This window comes from Drosophila teissieri, chromosome 2R (genome assembly GCF_016746235.2).
Source record: "Drosophila teissieri strain GT53w chromosome 2R, Prin_Dtei_1.1, whole genome shotgun sequence".
Lineage (NCBI taxonomy): Eukaryota > Metazoa > Arthropoda > Insecta > Diptera > Drosophilidae > Drosophila > Drosophila teissieri.
This window is the reverse complement of record NC_053030.1, coordinates 8,222,436-8,240,464: the sequence shown is the minus strand read 5'-3', so window position 1 is coordinate 8,240,464 and position 18,029 is coordinate 8,222,436. Positions and strand designations below refer to the sequence as shown.

Here is an 18,029-nt window from a genome sequence, read left to right as displayed (position 1 = left end):
GTAGAAAAACACACAGTTTACAATGCTTGTCAGACAAATAGGTACACACATTTATTTGTTTTTTAGCTGCTGCTTACACATTCAGAATAAACTAATTTTGGTTTACTTTCCATACTCACTCACACGAACAGACGATTCGCACATGGATGCCAAACAAATTCTCGCTAATTTTACAGACAATTAATTTATTCACATTTAGTTTTCCAGTTTTTTACACATGACTTTTCATTTCCGTTTGGACTTATGCTGTTTTTTGATTTTTGTTGTTCTATGCTAAGGTAAAAACTAGGGCTAAAAAACGCAGCAGCAAAAGCCGAACTGCATTTCATCATCCTCAACTAACCATCTATCTCTTTCTCTCGTTTATGTGACTAACTAATTTGCCCGTATTTTATTAGGTTTACATATATATGTGTGTATATATATTCATATAAATTAATTCAATGTTTCTGTTTCTGTTTTTGCTCTGCTTTGCTTTGCATATAAAAATAAAAGCTACTTAAATATTATGCAAAAATCATTAGGACCTAAAAAATAAACACGAAAATGTACAATGTTTCGCTTTTGTTTCTGCATTTGCGTTGCTTTTTTTTGTTTCTTTAACGAACTAGTGACGACAGTATTTGTATTTGTATTTCTATTTGTATTTGTTTTTGTATAATATAGGTAAAAGTTTGCGGTTGCTTTTTGTTTGTTGGTTTGTTGGTTGGTTTCAGTGGTTGGGTTTGGATTGGTGACTTTACGACGACCAGACTTAAGTGACTAAAAAAACATCTCTGTTTCAAAATAAGGTACAATGATATATTATATATTTTAATCCATTTACATATACATACATCCATATGCAGATATATAGAAAACATATAGATTTCATAGGTGCCTTTCTCAACGGTTAGCTTTTCGGGAACATGAGTTTCAGTGGTGCCCAAATTGGAGCTTGACTTTTTAGCAGCCGCTTTTCCTTGTCTTTACGCTAGTTTTGCTTACATTTCTCTTCTCTTTTCTCTCTTCCGAAGTTCTGTAACTCTGTATTTCTGTATTTCTGTAATTCTGTATTTCTGAATTTCTGTTCTAGGGCGAGGTCTGGTTTGTCGGGACTCGAGCAACCGGCAATCAGAAAAGCCAGCACCCAGGAGTGGACGATCGGGCCCCAAGGAAACGATCTATGGCAAATGCTTGGATCCCAATCCGATTTGTTGCGGTTATCTACGGTCTATGGTCTATGTACGATTGTAAGGTGTATTTTATAATTAATACTGAGATTCTGCTAGTTAGACGTCTCAGGTGTGTCGCTGACCCCAGTAGTCCCAGACCCATTCTAACCTATCTAGTATCTATGTATTTTATGTATTTCATGTACTGTAATATTGAAGTTGTGGACACACAAGCTAAACTATTGTTTATGCAGCCCTTCGAACAGAATAGAAAGTAACTTTGGTTTGTGTTCTATGTTGTGGTTTGTGTTTTACTCGGGGAGAGATGGCAGATGTCTGCACAGAGGTCTGAGCTGTGCAAAAACAGAATAAATTAATTCACGCTAACGAAATACATATTTGACTAATGTTCTTATTTCTTCTTTTTTACAAATAAAACTATACTTTTGGTCTTAATAATTTAAGCGTTGCACGTATTGAAAGCACATTCCAAGTTCCAACCATATATAATTGTTCTACTCCTAGTTGCATGCTAGGTAGTTTCTATTTCAAAGTTTCAAAGACCTCTTTTAGAAGTATTCAATCATTGATTGAACCCTTCAGCATCATCATCAGCATCTCTCCCTCCCTGGTGTATAAGTACCTTTCTCCAAGCTTTCTCCTCTCCTTCTCCACTTTTTTCCGGCTAAGTAACACTGCCCCCTTCCAAGCCAAGCTTTGTACAAGTGGTGACCCCGATCCTGGCCAAACTAAAAATAAGTTGTACTGTTTTCTGAATTGGTTTCTGTATTTGCCTACCCTCTCTGTTGACTATTTCAAATGGAATTCACTTGCCATGCTGCGGGGCGAGGAGGCTCCTGCCCAGCCTGATCCTGCTCAGACCCACACCGATGCCCAGGCCCAGACCCACGGCCCCACCACTTCCGTTCCCCATTGCTGCCGTCCACTTCTTGGGGCGCCACTGTCACTTGGGCAGAATCCGGGCCGAGCGTTCCAGCTCGTTGAATTGCCCGTAGTACAACACCTCGCTGATCAGCTTCTCCGCAATGATCCGCTGCGTGCGGTCCATGGTTCGCAGTTTGAGGGACACGTTCGAGCCAATGAAATCGCAATCATCCCGATTCAGGGACTCTGCGTAAAAGGCGGACGCTGCAACGGCCGCCTGGGCAGAAACACTGCTCTTAATGTGCCCCGGACTGGCGGCCGATTCGGTGGCCTCGTCGTTATCCGGATCGGGTTCCTCGCCGTCCGACATGCTCTCCCTGGAGCCCAGCAGCGAGTTCATTAGCATATGACCCGCACTGCCGGCACCGGTCAGCTTTCGCATATTTAAGGGCATGGCGGTTGTGCTGGCATCACTGCCTCTGGGTGGCAGGATGAAAGCACCGAAATTGGCCTTCGCCTGGGCGACTCTCAGGTCCTGGGCCATGTCCACCAACTGAAGGCGACTCTCCTCGCCCGCTGAGCTATAGGAACGATGCGATTCGGGTGGTGGCGGTGGTGCAGGTCCAACGACACCACCACCACCACCACCACCAGCCGCCTGACCGTGGAAATAGTCCACCAACTCCTGCTTGATGTCCAATTCGTCGTGGCCGTGATGCAACTGCTGCTGCTGCTGCTGATGCTGTTGCAGTTGCTGCTGTTGCTGCTGCAACTGCTGCTGTTGCTGCTGCTGCTGTTGCAGTTGTTGCTGCTGCTGTTGCAGGTGGTGCTGCGTGTGCGGATGGTGGTGCAGCTGCTCATGCGCCTGCCTTGGCGTGACCGCCCTGCCGCCGGCGGGACTGTTGAGCAGGTGATTCTTGTGCGCCTCGTGCATGTTGGTATTCGGTATGGGACTGCTGCCAGCTTCGCTTAGAGTGCGGTCGGACTTGATGGGATCGCTGGCCGGGTCATTGGCGTCCCTACTACTCGACCCCCCGCCGCCGGGCCCCCCGCCCGCCGGCGATCGCAGCTCGACCTTGGCAGCCAGTTGGCCCGGTGCCGCTGCCGCCGCCACATCCTCCTTGGTATTGTTGTTATCCTCGTTGTCGGAGGTGTCCATGGTCTTCAGAGGACTCTGCTGGAAATCACTGCTGCTGCTGCCACCACCAGCTCCGCCATGATAGCTCATGGGCAGGGGAACTCGCAGTTGCTGTGGCGGCACTCCGCCGCCTCCGCCTCCGCCACCTCCACCACTTCCTCCTCGCTCCCAGCCACCCCCCCCCGAGCCCGATATCGGCGGCGAGTACTGCCCCGCCGTATTCCAACTGTCCAGCGTCTGGCTGCTCGCTATCAACATGGGTATGTTCAGGCCCATCTGGAAGTAGAGAAACGGAACGGCCACGATGAGATTAGAAATAGGGCACTTGCAGGCAGGTGTTCAAAGGTTCCTCACTTCGTCATCGTGACGCAGTCCAAAAGATTGGACCATCAACATCAAGATAAGCAACTAATGTGGAGCCCATAAAATTATTAAGTGCAAAGTTGGAAATACTGTGGTTCAGTTTCAAAATCGAATCAAAGTCAAACCACAAAGTTTTTAGAATACATATTTATGTTTATCTTTAATTGCTTAACTCTTATCGAAATGGAGTATGTTAATAGATCCGATAGTGGAACAAAAAGTGTCATAAATGGGATTCTTATAAATCGTCAAGATAGCAGGGAAATTGGTTTTTAAAACTAAAGTGTTACGGTGATTGTTTAGTAAAATCATCCTGGCTCAGCGCTATTTAAAGTATTTAAAGTATCGTGATATATTTTTGCAGTATCATGATGGATAGGCATTTGTATTTGATAGGAAATTTCTGACTTAAAGGGAGTTTCGTGTTTCTGTTTAAAATTTGTGTTCTTTTTATGTGTAAACTTGTTAAAATTATATTTCTTAGAAATAATAAAGTAACAAAGTTGAATACAATTTCTTGCAATTCGCAAGAACTGAAGAGATTTACGTCTTTTTCTTAACAAATTGTGGAAAACATTTAATTTCGTCGCGTTAAAAGTCGAAAGCAATTTGCATATAATAATGCTAATCGATGCCAAAAACAATTGAATCAGAAATTTCGGATTCTGTTTTTTCTCATCGCATTCCAATGCCGGTCAAATTCTCGGCGAAAAGTTGTTTTTGTCACTGTTCTGAGTGAATTCGAAACATAAATTAAGGCCGAAAGAGTGCGAAGTCGGACCAAATTATGATAATAATGGTAAATAAATAATAATTTGACTGCGCTCAGATCGAGTTTTTGTTGCTATTGCCTTTGGATGTATGTATATATATGTATATCTATATATGGCAAACACACGAAGCGATCAAAACAAATTAGCAGACACACGCACGCACACAGGTGGAAAAAGCAAAAAAATCAAAACAAGATGAAAGAAAGTTGAGACTGGAGAAGTATGTATGCTCTTGTATGAATAATAATATTTTGATGAACCTAACCAATAATGGATATTAAATGATACAAATTGTAATTCCTATTATATCAAATTAAATATTTATTTTATGAACCCACACATTGATTTAATAGCAAAGTTCGTATGCTGCAGCAAAGCAGCACTAAATTCATATGCTAATTAAGAAATTTAAGTTCCGATTAAATCGAAATACCCTTGGGGTAGGGTATAATCACAACAGACACACACACAGGTGGCAAAGTGCGCGAACTTTCCAAACAATCGCCCTTCGAAAGCGCCCCGCTCCCCGGCAAACCAAATAATGCTGAAACTTACGTTTGTAGAGTTTGTAGTGGCCACCGATTCCGGGGGAATTCGATGTGGCATAGCAGGGGATCTCAGATTAATGATATTGTTATTATTATTATTTTGATAATGCATTTCGCCTGTTGCTTTTGCTGAGGATCGCTATTTACACTTGTTGTAGCTAGACCTTTTTTTGTTTGCTGTGTGCGAAAGCGACGACAACGCGACTCGAACTCGTAATATTTTTGTCCGAAATTATTCTAGCGGCGTAGTAAAAATTTTCGAACACCGAATAACGTGCGAGCGCGGGAGAGAACAAAAGAGAGACAACAAGCGAGAGAGAGAGTAAAAAAGCTGCGATTTGAAGAGAACGATTTAAGAGAAACTTGCTTTTTCTTACCAAAGTGTTGGTGACTCATTAAGAGACAGATAAAACGGAAATAACGGTCTATTTATCGGAAACTCAGGAAATAACTAAACAAATTAATTTTGCGGTTTCAAAGTTCAACTTATTCTTCACTTTATTTAGATTTAATTCAAAGTTTGTGGCTTAAAATCACTTAAGTACCAATTATTAAACTGAAAATTAAATCCGAACATCGCATTTCATATTGTTGTCTTGCTGCTGTCTTTTGTGAAAACTTTCGCAAATGTCAGCATTATTTCGCAGAGAGTCTTCTGACACGCGAAAGAGAGTGCCCGAAGAATCCAAATTCTTCGTCTAGAAGAACCCAAAGAGTGGGACAGACAGATGGAGAGTTGTGTATAGAGAGGGTTTTAATGGTCAGGCGAGGCATTAGCATTAACCTACCCCACGTTTGGGGCCTCACACGAAAATAATTCAGCAACAACTACAATAAAAAGTTGAATGTGGTCAGCGGCGATCAAAGTGGGCGCTCCCTCTCTCTTTCTTCCCGCTCCACCCTGGCTAGTGCCATCCCTTTCTGTCTGCGACGATCTCTTTGATTTTGCCTTTTTTTTCTGTCTGAGTTGTGGCGCCTAGAACTTTCCATCAAAATGCTGCGACAAAAGCGGTTGGGCACCAACATTTTGGAAATACGCTCTATTGTTTTACAAAATTACATTTCTTTCGAAATATATAAACACATTGCTGTCAAAAGTGTCGATCTAAGATTTTTTACATTGCCCATTGAAAATAAATGTTTTTGCCTTTATATTTGAACATAATTTTCTTTTCCCTTTTTCGATTTCCATTACTTGCCGTCAAACGCCTACAAATGTCAAAAATCGAATGTTGCCTTTTGGGGCATCCCGAGAATAAGAGTTCAACCTGGGTTGTTTATTTGTTGTTGCCCCGCTGCTGTTTTTAAGTTTCCTCAACTACACCGCCCCATCAGCCCATTCCCCCAGCCCCAATCCCCCACCACTATCGCCATCTCTTTCCCGCTGCGTGTTGCTATTGTTGTTGCAGCTGCTTTTGTTGTTTACGCATTCGGAGCAGAGTGTGCGTGCGTGTGTGTGTGTGCGCGGGTGTGTTAGTGCGCTGTGTGCGTGTTTGCATGTCTGTATTATTATTTTGTTAAGGCAAATAAAATAAAACAGACATGAGAATGAACTCGCCCTCTCTCGCTCCCACCCACACTCGCGCCCGCTCGCTCTTTCGCTCGGATTGTGTGTGCAACTGAAAAATGTAAACAAACTGATTATCATCCAATCCAATGAATAAATAACACACTACACAAACTACGCGTCGTCGTCGCTGCTTCTACTCCTTTGGCACGAAATCCGCCCCAGTCCCACCACCACCCCCTTTGGCCTCCCGTTCCCCTCCCCCGCCCCTTTCTCCGCACCGCCCCATTCACATTTGTCGCGAGCTACCTCTTTCCACAGCTACAGTGAAGCAACCCAAACGCTTAAAAAAAACAATTAGAATAAAAATTGGTATTGTAATACACGATCAAGAAAACAACATTTTCAAAGGAACTATAAAAAGTTAGAAAGATTATTGCATGGATGTATACATATCTCAAGAAACTCCAGCTTGCATATTTACTTTAGAAATCTGTTTTCGCAAAGGAGTATTTCCAAGAGGTTGCAGTTACCGAGGTTGGACTGTATCTATCCGGCTGCTCACGCCAATGTTTTTGAAGTACGACGGCGATATTTTCGCAAAAGCGCATACACCGCAGCAACAACAAAAATAACTGCTACACTAACATTAATGAAACTGCCATGAAAACCGCAAGCGCAAGCGCCGCAAACAAAGCCCCCAACCCCCCTTCTTCCTTCTCGCCACCGCCGACTAAAGTGGGGGATTTACCCTGGAAAGGGGAGTCGTAAAATTAACAGTGGAACAAATTGCAATTGAAAATGCATTGCGGTGTGCGCAGGTGTGTGTGTGTGTGTAAGATGACTTCGTCACCTGGCAGGTGCTAATACCAGAGTTGCCAAGTGTCTCGGTTAACGGGTTAATCCCCAGAAAGCTCTGCTCCCTAATGCTGGGAAAGTTCCCCACTATTTCCACACATCTTTGCAATGTATTCGAATTGTATTCGAACGTATTTATCAACTTGTATACATAGTATGACTAGTTACGATTTCTAGAGTTGTCAGGACCCACGAAAAAAAAACTTAAAACACTTATTTTCTGGGAACTTCATCTGCTTTTCCTTATTGTTTGAACTGCCTTTTATCCTTTTAACTTTTGTTCAAATAACAAATGTTCAAATACCTTCAAGTCGTTTTCAATGACTAATTCGCATGTACGATTTCTAGAGTTGCCAGGGCCATCCAAAAAAAACTCAATTTCCTTACCCTCCAGCGCCAAAAACTCCAAAATTCTTGCATGAGTTTGGAATCCAAACTTCAGATGGTAAGAAATTGCAGCGAATTCCAAGCGCATTTCCCAACAGATAGCCCCAGATTTGCCGCCCTCTACAACAAGCCCTATTCCCTATCATCATCACTATCATCATTACCATCTACATACTACACACACACACACACACACACACACATACTATGCACACACACATGTATGTACGTACATATTCATAAAAAAAACCATACGCTGCGCGCTCGGCTCTAAACAACTTTGCAATGAATGAGTAAACAAAAACAAACGCTGACTTCGCTGCCGGCGTCGCAGTTGCTGCATATTTGCCTTGCACTTTTCATTCCACCACCGCGGGGGTGGGGAGTGGGTGGTTTATAGGCAGGCAATACGAGGGAAAACAAAACAACGCGAATTACAACAACAGCTTGATACTCGGCTACTGCTACAACAACAGTAGGAAACACAAACAAGAGAAAACTACACTCGAAAAAACGAAACAACTTCAAGCTGGCAAACGTGCCAAACATAAATGAACTTCAAAGTTGTTGTCGATTGAAGACAGCAACATAAGCAATGTTTCGAATTGTAAAATAAAAAATGTAAATTTATTAAATGCATTTGTGTTGAATCCAATTGACTTTTTATCTTAATTCGTACAAAACTTAATTAAACTATAAAGGTAATGCAAATAATTCATCCATTTATACACAATAGATCATAAAGAATTTGCGTTCGTATTTAACATTTAAATCTAATGTACATAGTAATCACTTTTGTTTAAAATTTTCTACAAATTTAATTTCATGTAATGTTTTATTGAAGAATTTCTTATCATTTCCTATCTGAAGATTATATGGTTGAACTATAAAACTTATGTAAATGAATCAATAAAGCAATGTCAATTATCAAAGTACTTTTAAGTCCCAAAGCACTACAAATAAATAGACAAATGGATAGATATAATAATTATAATAGACTAGGTAAGCCAAGTTACAAATTTAACCACACGTTTAGATTTTTAATTAACGAAGAATGCAGTTTACTTGACACCTAAACTGAAGAATTCGCGTTTTGCCAGTATCTGCAATCAATATGCTTCTTTCAAGCTAAAAATGTTTTTTTTTTTGCAGGTGTTCCAGGTTGGGGTGCAAATTGTGGGTGGTGAATGTGAGGCGGTGCGTGAGTCGTTTGCTAGCCACAACATTGCGGGACAACAACCAAAACAACAACAAAAACACCAGCTCGTCTTCGGCTTCACCTTGTTTTTGTTTTTCTTGTTCACTTGTCTTAAGGAAAATACCGCAGAGCAAAACAATTGCAAAATATGAACAAAAATACATAACAATAAGTGGGCGGTGGGCGTGGGTGGCGTTTGTGGGCTGGGGGGGGGCTCGGGAGCTCTGTTCGTAGGTGGGCGTTCTGAAAAAGGGGCGTGGGCGTCGTTGTTAGTGCCTGCACACGCAAATAATAATGACGCAGAAACAGAAAAACAACACGAGACCAAAGCCAAACCAAAACACAAAAACGGGAGCAGCGGTAGTAGAAAAAAGTTTAAAAAAATTTCATTGGGAGTGGATTAAAGGGGGAGCACGTCCAGTGTGAACCGATTTTCTACTGTCCAAAGTGGGATAAAGAAAACCCCAAAAAAAAATGAAAATGAAACCCCGATATTAAACGAATTAGAGTATGGGAATCTAAAACCTTTAAAATAGTAAGAATGGTTTATCCATTCATATTTATATGAAACAAAATATTTAACAAAATATAAAATAAATAAAATCATTAAAAATATTATAATTATATCGTTATTTATACATAGAATTTATAAAAGTAAATACAATGCAATAATAATACAAGTAAGCTGCCGACCAGAAATTTTATTTCATTTCATTTAAGAAAGAAATCAGAAGATTATAGCCTTCAAAAATAAATGTTTTTAAAATGCAAGGCATTTTTCTTAAAATATAACGTTTTTTGAAGAGCTCTATTTTTATGGCCGTAAGTGCCAAAAATTTGGTTTGGGGACAACAAAACCGGAAAACCAAAGGTGACATGACTTGGACAAACAAGTTGCATGCATTTAGCCGAGCCACGCCCCCGATCTCCCATGCCGCCCACTCCCTAGTAGAGGGAGGGAAAATGAAAACAAAAAACTGAGAAAAAGTCCAGGCGCCAAGTTTTATATTCTTTGCCTTGCAAAAATTTCATTTGTTTTCTAGAAGCGGCAGCAAAAAACCAGCAAAAGAGGAAGAAGAGGCGGCGAGCACAGCAACAACTCCTGGCATTTTGTTTTGATAAGTCTGACAAACAACAGAGCCAAGTAAAAACAAAAGCTTCCAGCGAATCACGACGCAGGGGGGACCTGGGGGGAGGGAGGTAAGGTGGTGTCCACCGGGTAACCACAAAACAAAACGTCACTACAGCAACAGCAAAACAAAAAGCCAGTTCAGAGCGGAGTTTGGAGAGCCGAAGTTTGCGTTAGTATGATTCATTAATTGGTTAAAAGTCGATAGCCACGATGGTTTTGTTAATTAATTTGAATACGCCACTGGAAACTGATTAAACACAGTATTATTTGAGTACATACGATTTGCACTATGCCTTTTCAGTTAGCTAACCAAACAGTTTTTTTTGCTTAAGCAAATTTCAAATTTCTAATTTAAGATAATCTATTAATTATATCTGCATAGTTGGCCCAAATATTACTAAGTTAAAGATAGTTTTTTGGTCCTGCTTATGAAATGGATAATTGATCACATTACAGGCAATCCCAGCCTTACAGTTATGTTAGGGTACTGAAATAACCGAACGGAGGAAAATGAAACCCGTGAAAAAATCACCGTAGCAAGTGCTGCGTCTTCTCTGCCGGCGTCGCAGTTGAGCCGCAGTCGCCAACACATTTCGCCGTGCAAAACAAACATTTCATCATTCAGAGAAACAGAAACAACAACGACAACAAGAGACGAAGGAGAAGACGAAGAAGAGTTCGGCGACGAAATGTCAGGGCCCCCCAGTCCCAAGACACCCCTCTACCTCCTCCTCGCACACTTTTTGCTTGCCTAGCGCGACAACGCATATAAAAACAACAAAAGTACCAACAACACCAAGCAAGCAGACAGTGCGAGAGAGAGGGTCAGGGAGAAGGATGGGGTGCGGGTGCGGGAGAGAGCTGGGGACAATGCCTCGCACACACACCGCTGCGCATTTCTAAGAAAAATTTATGCGTAAAATTTTAATTCTGTTTTGATCGTCAACAACGAAAAAGAGCACAAACAAGCCGAGCACACCAACACTCCCACCAAAGAGAGAGCGAGAGCGCCAGAGAGTGGGGCCAGTGCAGAAATAGCAAGTCACTTGCGCACATGTTTGCCTGAGCGCCAGCGCCAAAGAGAGTGGAGCCCGAGTGGGTCTCTCTTATGCCGACTCTCTCTCTCTGTCTCTTCCATTTCACAGTTAACTCGAAGCCGTTGTTTTGATTGAAATTAACACTAGAAATTCATGTTTGCCTTTAAAATATTCAATTGAAGTGATAAGCTTCCAAAAATATACATCAAATAAAATGTGTAAAATAAATATGGGTTGCTAAGCTGGAAAATTGGTCACACGTGTGGTCCTCTAATGCTGAAAACTATTTCTATTGAATTTGATTTGATAAGAGTTCTAAGGAACATAATGAAATAAATAAATTCGTATGAAATATCCCACGATTTCGCCAAAAATGCGGTTGCCCTTGGTTTGCTAATGCTTGTTTCCCAATGACACTTTTCAATTTTGTAGAAGTAAAATTTGTTCGTTGGAAACAAATAAAAACCGTGGAAATGTTTGCCTAATACGATTTCTTGTTACGTCACTCAATATTTCGGGCGAATCTTAGGCTAACATTTATTTAAATTTTCCTCCTTGGGTTAAGATCTGTTTTAATTCTGGTTAATTTTTCATCATTTCTAAATGTGGACTTTGGTTTTTGGAACATAATACATTTAAATGTGTACAAATAAGATAAGAGCGTAACTCTACTCAATGAAATACAAATCGTTGATTAACAAATTACTTTCTACAATCGAGTTATGGTGAATAATTTGATGAGTATTTCAATTTACCACCATAATCTACATACATACATATGTATGTGTATTAATTCATATTGTGCTTCTTGAAACACCTTAAGTAATTCGAACCATTTAATATTGAGCAGTATATTATTAAATTCCTATTTAAAAACCCAACAGATTTGCTTTCAATCAAATGAATTGATAATTTAATAAAAAAAAAAAAAAAAGAATAACCCAAATTTTGGTAAATTCCTAATCCGGGGATTTTCACAACTTTTGTACTTGACGTGCGTCATTTGATGGAAGTGGATGGAATTTGTTTAAACTAAAGCAATCGCTTACCGCTCCGAAATATTTCAGCTCTTTGGTCTTGATGCGTCTGTGCTGCATGACGGTCTGTGAGCCAGGTGCTCCGCCACCTGGCACAGTGGGTGGTGCTCCTCCGTTGCCCGCCGCTGCAATCGTACCGCTCTCGTAGGCCGCTGCCGCGGCAGCCAGTCCGTTCAGCCCGTTGTGGGCGGCAGCGGCTGCAGATGAGGAAACGGGATTTGGCACCAGGTTGCCGCTGGGGGCATTAACACCGGAGCCCGCGGATCCACCGCCGCTTAGGCTGCCGCCGCCCGCCTCCATGAAATCGAATCGCTTGAAGGCATACCACTTGGACGGATTGGGCTGGATGCCCTGGTATATCTTCACGAACATTTTGTGCTTCTCGCGGCGATACTGCGTGAGGAGCACGTTCATCTTCCGCTCAACCTCCGCCTTGCTGCAACCAAAACGCTCGGCTATTTCCGACCACGCCCGGAATCGGCATAGTTTATCCTTATACTTGGGATCGGCGCGATTCCAGAGCTCTGTATGGCAGCGGTACTGCTCAATCAGCTCCAGAGCATCGTCGTTGGTCCACTCCATGATTTTGGGCGATGTATCGCCGCCGCCACCGCCGCCACCACTGCCACTGCCACCCCCCACTGGTAAACTTCCTCCTCCGCCGACGGGCAGTGGAATCAGCTGTTGTTGCTGTGCTTGTGGCCGGGTGACGTTTTGGTGGTTCTGCAATTGCGGGTGGCTTAAATACGGATGGTGGTGGTGATGATGATGGTGCAGATGGGACGTCTGATGTGCGGCTGCTGCTGCGGCGGCTACCACGCTGGCCGGGTTGAAGTTCATTTGCCACGCCTCTCAACCGATCGCTGGATGGTTGCTTGGTTGCTTTAAATATGTTGCTATATATATATACAGATCTATGCAGCCGAGCTCGTCACTTGAGCTTTACTTCTGCTTTCTAGCGATTTCTGAAGCTGACTCTCAGGGAATGTCACGCGAAATGCACTCAATCAACATCGTCTTCTTGGGTCCTGTCGACTGCGTCTCATTCTCTTTCATTTAGCACTGTGTTTACTACTTTTCATTAACTGAAAAGACAAAGAATTAGTCAAGTAAAGATCGCTAATAGTTGTATAAAATATGTAGTCTCCTACTCCTAAGCAACTCATAAGACTTTTCTTAATGCATCCTCAATTTGAAAGCGGCGAAAACAAGTTTGATTCCACATATTTTGTTTTGTTTACGTTATCACCGGGTTTTTCCCGCACGTCAAACATTCCGTCCCTGAGTCGAATGATAGCCATGAGTCATTCCACACAGTCATTCACCACTTGAAACATTTTCAGCGAGCTGTTTGCGGCCAAATACATACATCGAATCGATCGCCATTGGTCATTGTATTATGATTTCGTTTCATTCGGCTCTATGTTCTCTGTTAACTTATTTGTGCGTCGAGGTGTTAATCAGAAATGGGAAATTTTCTGGCCAACAACTAAGCATGGCCAAGCAAACTTAACAACCACAAGCTTCAAGACCTAAGGCGGTCATCATCACCCTACAGAAATAGGCCCCATTGGCCCCTCTATTGCAATAGTTATAGTTGTAAGTGCGGTGGCAGTCAACGTGCTAATTGCTGGGATTTTTATTTGATTTGACATCTAATTGATAAATTCCGAATGACATTTTCTGTTAACGGAGGAGGGCAGAAGTTGATTGTGCGGAAGGGAAAATAAAGTACATATTATAAAATTCTAACATTTAACTCAGATTTTCGTAATTGGTTTGAACACAAAACGGGTATATAACAAATTCTTTTAATTGTTTACTGATTCAATTGACAGTTGCGTAAGTATTTAGTTATTACATTAACTTTCAGTTAACTTATATAGTATAATTCAACACTATTTCGCAATAAACTTATTGTTGGCCATTCTACAGCGCTATTAGCCTCATTCTTATCCATACTAATCCCCAACTATTGTATCTGCTCCCACAGCCAAAAATAAACTCGACATTCGAGCTTATCGGGGACGTCTCGAAGGGTAGATTAGGCGAAATTTTATCTAAACCCTGATGTGACGCAAAATTATGAAATAACCTGTTGCCGTGACGTAGCTTTATATCTTTTTAATGTCACATGAAATGCTGAGAAATTCCGTAAATGCTCATAAGATCTCAGTTCAGGGGAAAACCAAAAACCGATATTGCGTTGCTTCTAACGATCGCCATTATCTGAACTGTAACTGACTGATCGACATTTGTAATCACGGCAAACAGTGAAAACAATCGAAAGCAGCATTTTCCATTCAGCAAGTCCCCTTATATAAATCCCCAGCAATTTCTTATAATCAGTTTTTACAGAACACACGTCATCGTCTGCCTAGGTCAGTGGCACTATAGGTACGTATATAGTATAAAGCTAGGTATAGAACACATTAAACAGTGGAATAAAGTCCGCAGTGGATGACAAAGCAGATTTTATAAGGCAATAGCATTTCGGTGTGTAACTGTTTTTACACGGGCACAAATCTCGAATTTTGGGATAATAAGTTCAAAATTGTTTGTGTTTAAAAATGCTTTTTTTACCAGTGGGTTTTGATCCCGAACCTTTCTTAAGTAGGAGTTTTTGATTTTTTCTACAAATTTAGAGTCCTTTACTAAAATTTCTTTTGATGGCTTATGTGTACAGCGAAAATACGGCAGTTTCAGTGAACGGAGAAAATTCTGCCAAGAAAAACGCGTGAGTGGTAATGTTTTTTTCTTCGTAATCGTGTGTGTAAATGTCACAAGTCAACAGAAGCCGAAGCAGAGGCAACAACAAACGATAACAAAGATGGCAAGGCAACTGCTCGCGCCTCGTCATTCACAATAGACGGAAGTGTATTTCGCACACACACAATCTGCACCCAGGGACACGTGCGCTTTCACTCGCACCAACACCAGCACATGGGGCTTTATACTATGCGGCATCTCGCTTTTACATCAATCTTTGTCGAACGTAGATTTTCGCTTCCTGGTTTTGGCGACGAGCGCAATTTGCTTTACGTTTTAGCACTTGTCGTTCGTGCTTACAAAGCACAAAAGCGGCCAGCATATTAGGGATTTCGGAAGGAATCAAGGCTTTGGGAGGGAGATCCTTTTATGAATTTTCAGAACAAACAGTAGTTATATGCTATACCATTTACCATAAATACTAAAACCCCACAGAACATGTAGATTCCAAAGTAATGCTTGATTTGCTAGAATGATAAATTTGGTTTGGTAAGCATAACCATTTTAATCAAACTGTATATTAAAGCTGACAACTGTAAACTTATTTGTGGGTTTTTATAACTGGATCTAAATCAGCAACGGCAACTATAATTACAAGTACATATGTATATGTCTTTGTGTTTTAGTACACGAATTAGCACACATAATTTTATGAAATAAATCGTTTAGTAATCGGTTTTTGTCTCTCGAGCAAAAGTTCGAGAAGTATTTCTTTTTGCGCAGATTGCTACGCTGCGCAAACAGCTGGATGAATCATAACGGTAAACTCGCGCACGGCTCTCTCTTACACACACACACAAACCCATAAGCAAGCAGAGTTGGAAAGAGACGGGGCGATAAAACCTTAATTTGTTTTTAGTTCGTTTTCGTGTGGTTTTTATTGTTTGTGTTTTATTCGTGTGTGAGTTTTTTCTTATTGTGTTTAGTTGTTTGCTTTTGTTGTTTGCGCTACACTATGCGTCAATTTTTAGACGCGACACATTTTGGTCTATTTTTAGGACTTGTTTTTTACGCCACGCTGCTTTTTTACGCACTTTTTCGCTCTTTATATTTTGTTCAAGTGATTTTCCAATTATTTTCCGTTGTAGCTTTAAGCTGGAAATACTCGAAATATCATTTTGGCTAGGTTTTTTTTTGGGTTTTTCCCTTGCATTTCGTGTGCGACCTCGTGGTATTTTTAAGTAGCACAGTTTTGAGGGATTTTCGTGGAATTCTGCGGTCATATATTTTGTTGTACTATTTGTACTCTTGTTGTTTACCGATTGTGATTTGTAGAATTTGGGTTTTTCTGCGTTCGAAATTAATTTGCATGTCTCGAAGCTTTGATTCGTTATTTGATTACCAAGAAAATGTGCGCGACTGTATGGAGAGTTTATCAGGAATTTCTAAATGTCACCGTTTTTATTGTCTTGTAATGTGAGTCAGGACGGAAATGCTTAGGTTGCCATTTTGTTGGATGTTTATTTATAAATTAGGTGTGTTGTTCGTAACTTTTTGTTTTTACTTTAATTGTATCTGAACTTTGGTGAATTTCTGTACCGTGATAGCTTTGCGTTTTAATATCGAGTCTTACATAATCTAATTGATCTTAAAACGAAGCATTTTGAATGAACAGCTTTTTATATTCCACGCTTTATTTGACTGATTTCTTCGACCATTTTGAATTCGTTTACGACCGCTGCCAAAATAAAGGTCTGAATCAGAAAACGTCGAATTTGCATAAAATCCATGTTATCCACAATTTAGTTTGTTTTCGCCTTTTGTCATTTTGGATAAAGAAGAAACCCAGGGAGAGAAACACAACACAGGCCAAAACAAATTAAACAACGCAAAAAGTAAACAACATCCAACGCGAAATTGAGCACAGAAACTTAAAAATACATTTCAAGGCGGGCGGAATGAAATAAAAAACAATTTACAATCGAACGCAGGCACACTCGCGAACGCACATGCTATATGTGTATTGAAATAAATTTGAAAAACACTTTTTGTTAAATATTTGTTGACTTATTGGGGGTGTTTCTTTATCAAACCAAAATAAATATTTGTTTCCGAAGCTGCACAAGGTTTTCCAGGGGTTTCAACATATTTGAACTATTCCAATTCATGGTTTGTATTTTGAAACTATGTTTGAGTATAGTTTTATAGTTCACTCGCGATTGTTACTGGATTTTAACAAATACTTTTGTGTCACAATTTGAAAGTATGTTTTACTATACATAGGGAAACTAACATTTCATTTATTTGTATTTGTAAAATACACAGTTTTCGACAACACTCATTATTATGCACCTTCATTTTAATCCCATACGGTTTTATATTATGTCTTTTAAATTAACTAGGCTAATTATTTAACGGTATTTAGCTACTCAGTTGCACTCTTTACAGTTTACACCGCATTTGTAATGAAGAAATAATATTTCACACTGATATTCCCGTCCATAAATGCTGTTTAGAAAATATTTCGATATTTTTGAGTTTTGCCATCACTTTTCTGTTATGTGTTTGGCAAACAAAAGGAGGTTGTGTCTATAACAAACATCCTTTTCGCAAAATCACACGTACTGGCGATATTTACCGCTATTTCAAAGGCGCTGTTGCGCTTTTACGGCTCCGTATTTTTCCCGTTACGCGCGCAATATTGCATCGAAACAACTATAACTTTACCGTTAATTACAACCGCTCGCGAGCACCGGATTTCGTCGACTGTTTCGGGCAAACAGTCGCAAACCTATTGGCATCGATTTGTAAACGCACCGACTGCGACGCCGACGACGACTCCGACAGCGACTGCAGCGCCGGCAGAGGAATTGAAATGAGCACAGGCGGCAGCGGCAGAAGAAGAGGCAGAGCCAGAGTAAACAGTTGTTTCGTGGAAAAACAAAACGAACATCGTAATGAAGTTCTCTTTGGCCTGTTGTGAAATTCTACAGTGCCTTGTCATGCTTAAGACAACAACAACGTTGGTTGGGGGAGGGTGGAGAGGAAGAGAGCGACGGAGAGAGTTAGTGAGATTGCGGGAGAGAGAGCAGTGCAGTGCGCGCCAAAAAAAAAACAGTGGCAGACATACAGGGGCGGCTAAGAAAATAGTATTTAGCACAGCTATTACTCTCTGTGGGGAAAAAGTTCACAATGTTTTGACCATTTCAATAAGACGACACATACACATACATATGTATACAAATTTAAAAATTATAATGTAATTAGATGTTGTTAAATGAACTGCTCTGTTTTTTTAAATGT

At 40.8% G+C, this 18,029-nt stretch overlaps 1 protein-coding gene across 3 annotated transcripts; it reads right to left on the bottom strand.

Moving 5' to 3' along the window:
* Positions 1–1,736: 1,736 nt before the first annotated feature.
* Positions 1,737–17,500, bottom strand: LOC122612616 (probable serine/threonine-protein kinase DDB_G0267686). 3 transcript variants are annotated; one of them, XM_043786354.1, is made up of 3 exons: positions 17,352–17,500; positions 12,030–13,102; positions 1,737–3,453 (listed from the first exon to the last, which is right to left on the bottom strand). In XM_043786354.1, exons 2-3 carry the CDS (start codon positions 12,855–12,857, stop codon positions 2,119–2,121), a joined length of 2,163 nt encoding a protein of 720 aa, XP_043642289.1. In that variant the 5' UTR covers positions 12,858–13,102; positions 17,352–17,500; the 3' UTR covers positions 1,737–2,118. The 3 variants fall into 3 exon arrangements, with proteins under 3 accessions (XP_043642289.1, XP_043642288.1, XP_043642290.1); XM_043786353.1 differs by having other exon boundaries at positions 17,365–17,500; XM_043786355.1 differs by lacking the exons at positions 12,030–13,102; positions 17,352–17,500 and adding an exon at positions 4,869–5,114.
* Between the last annotated feature and the right edge of the window lie 529 nt (positions 17,501–18,029).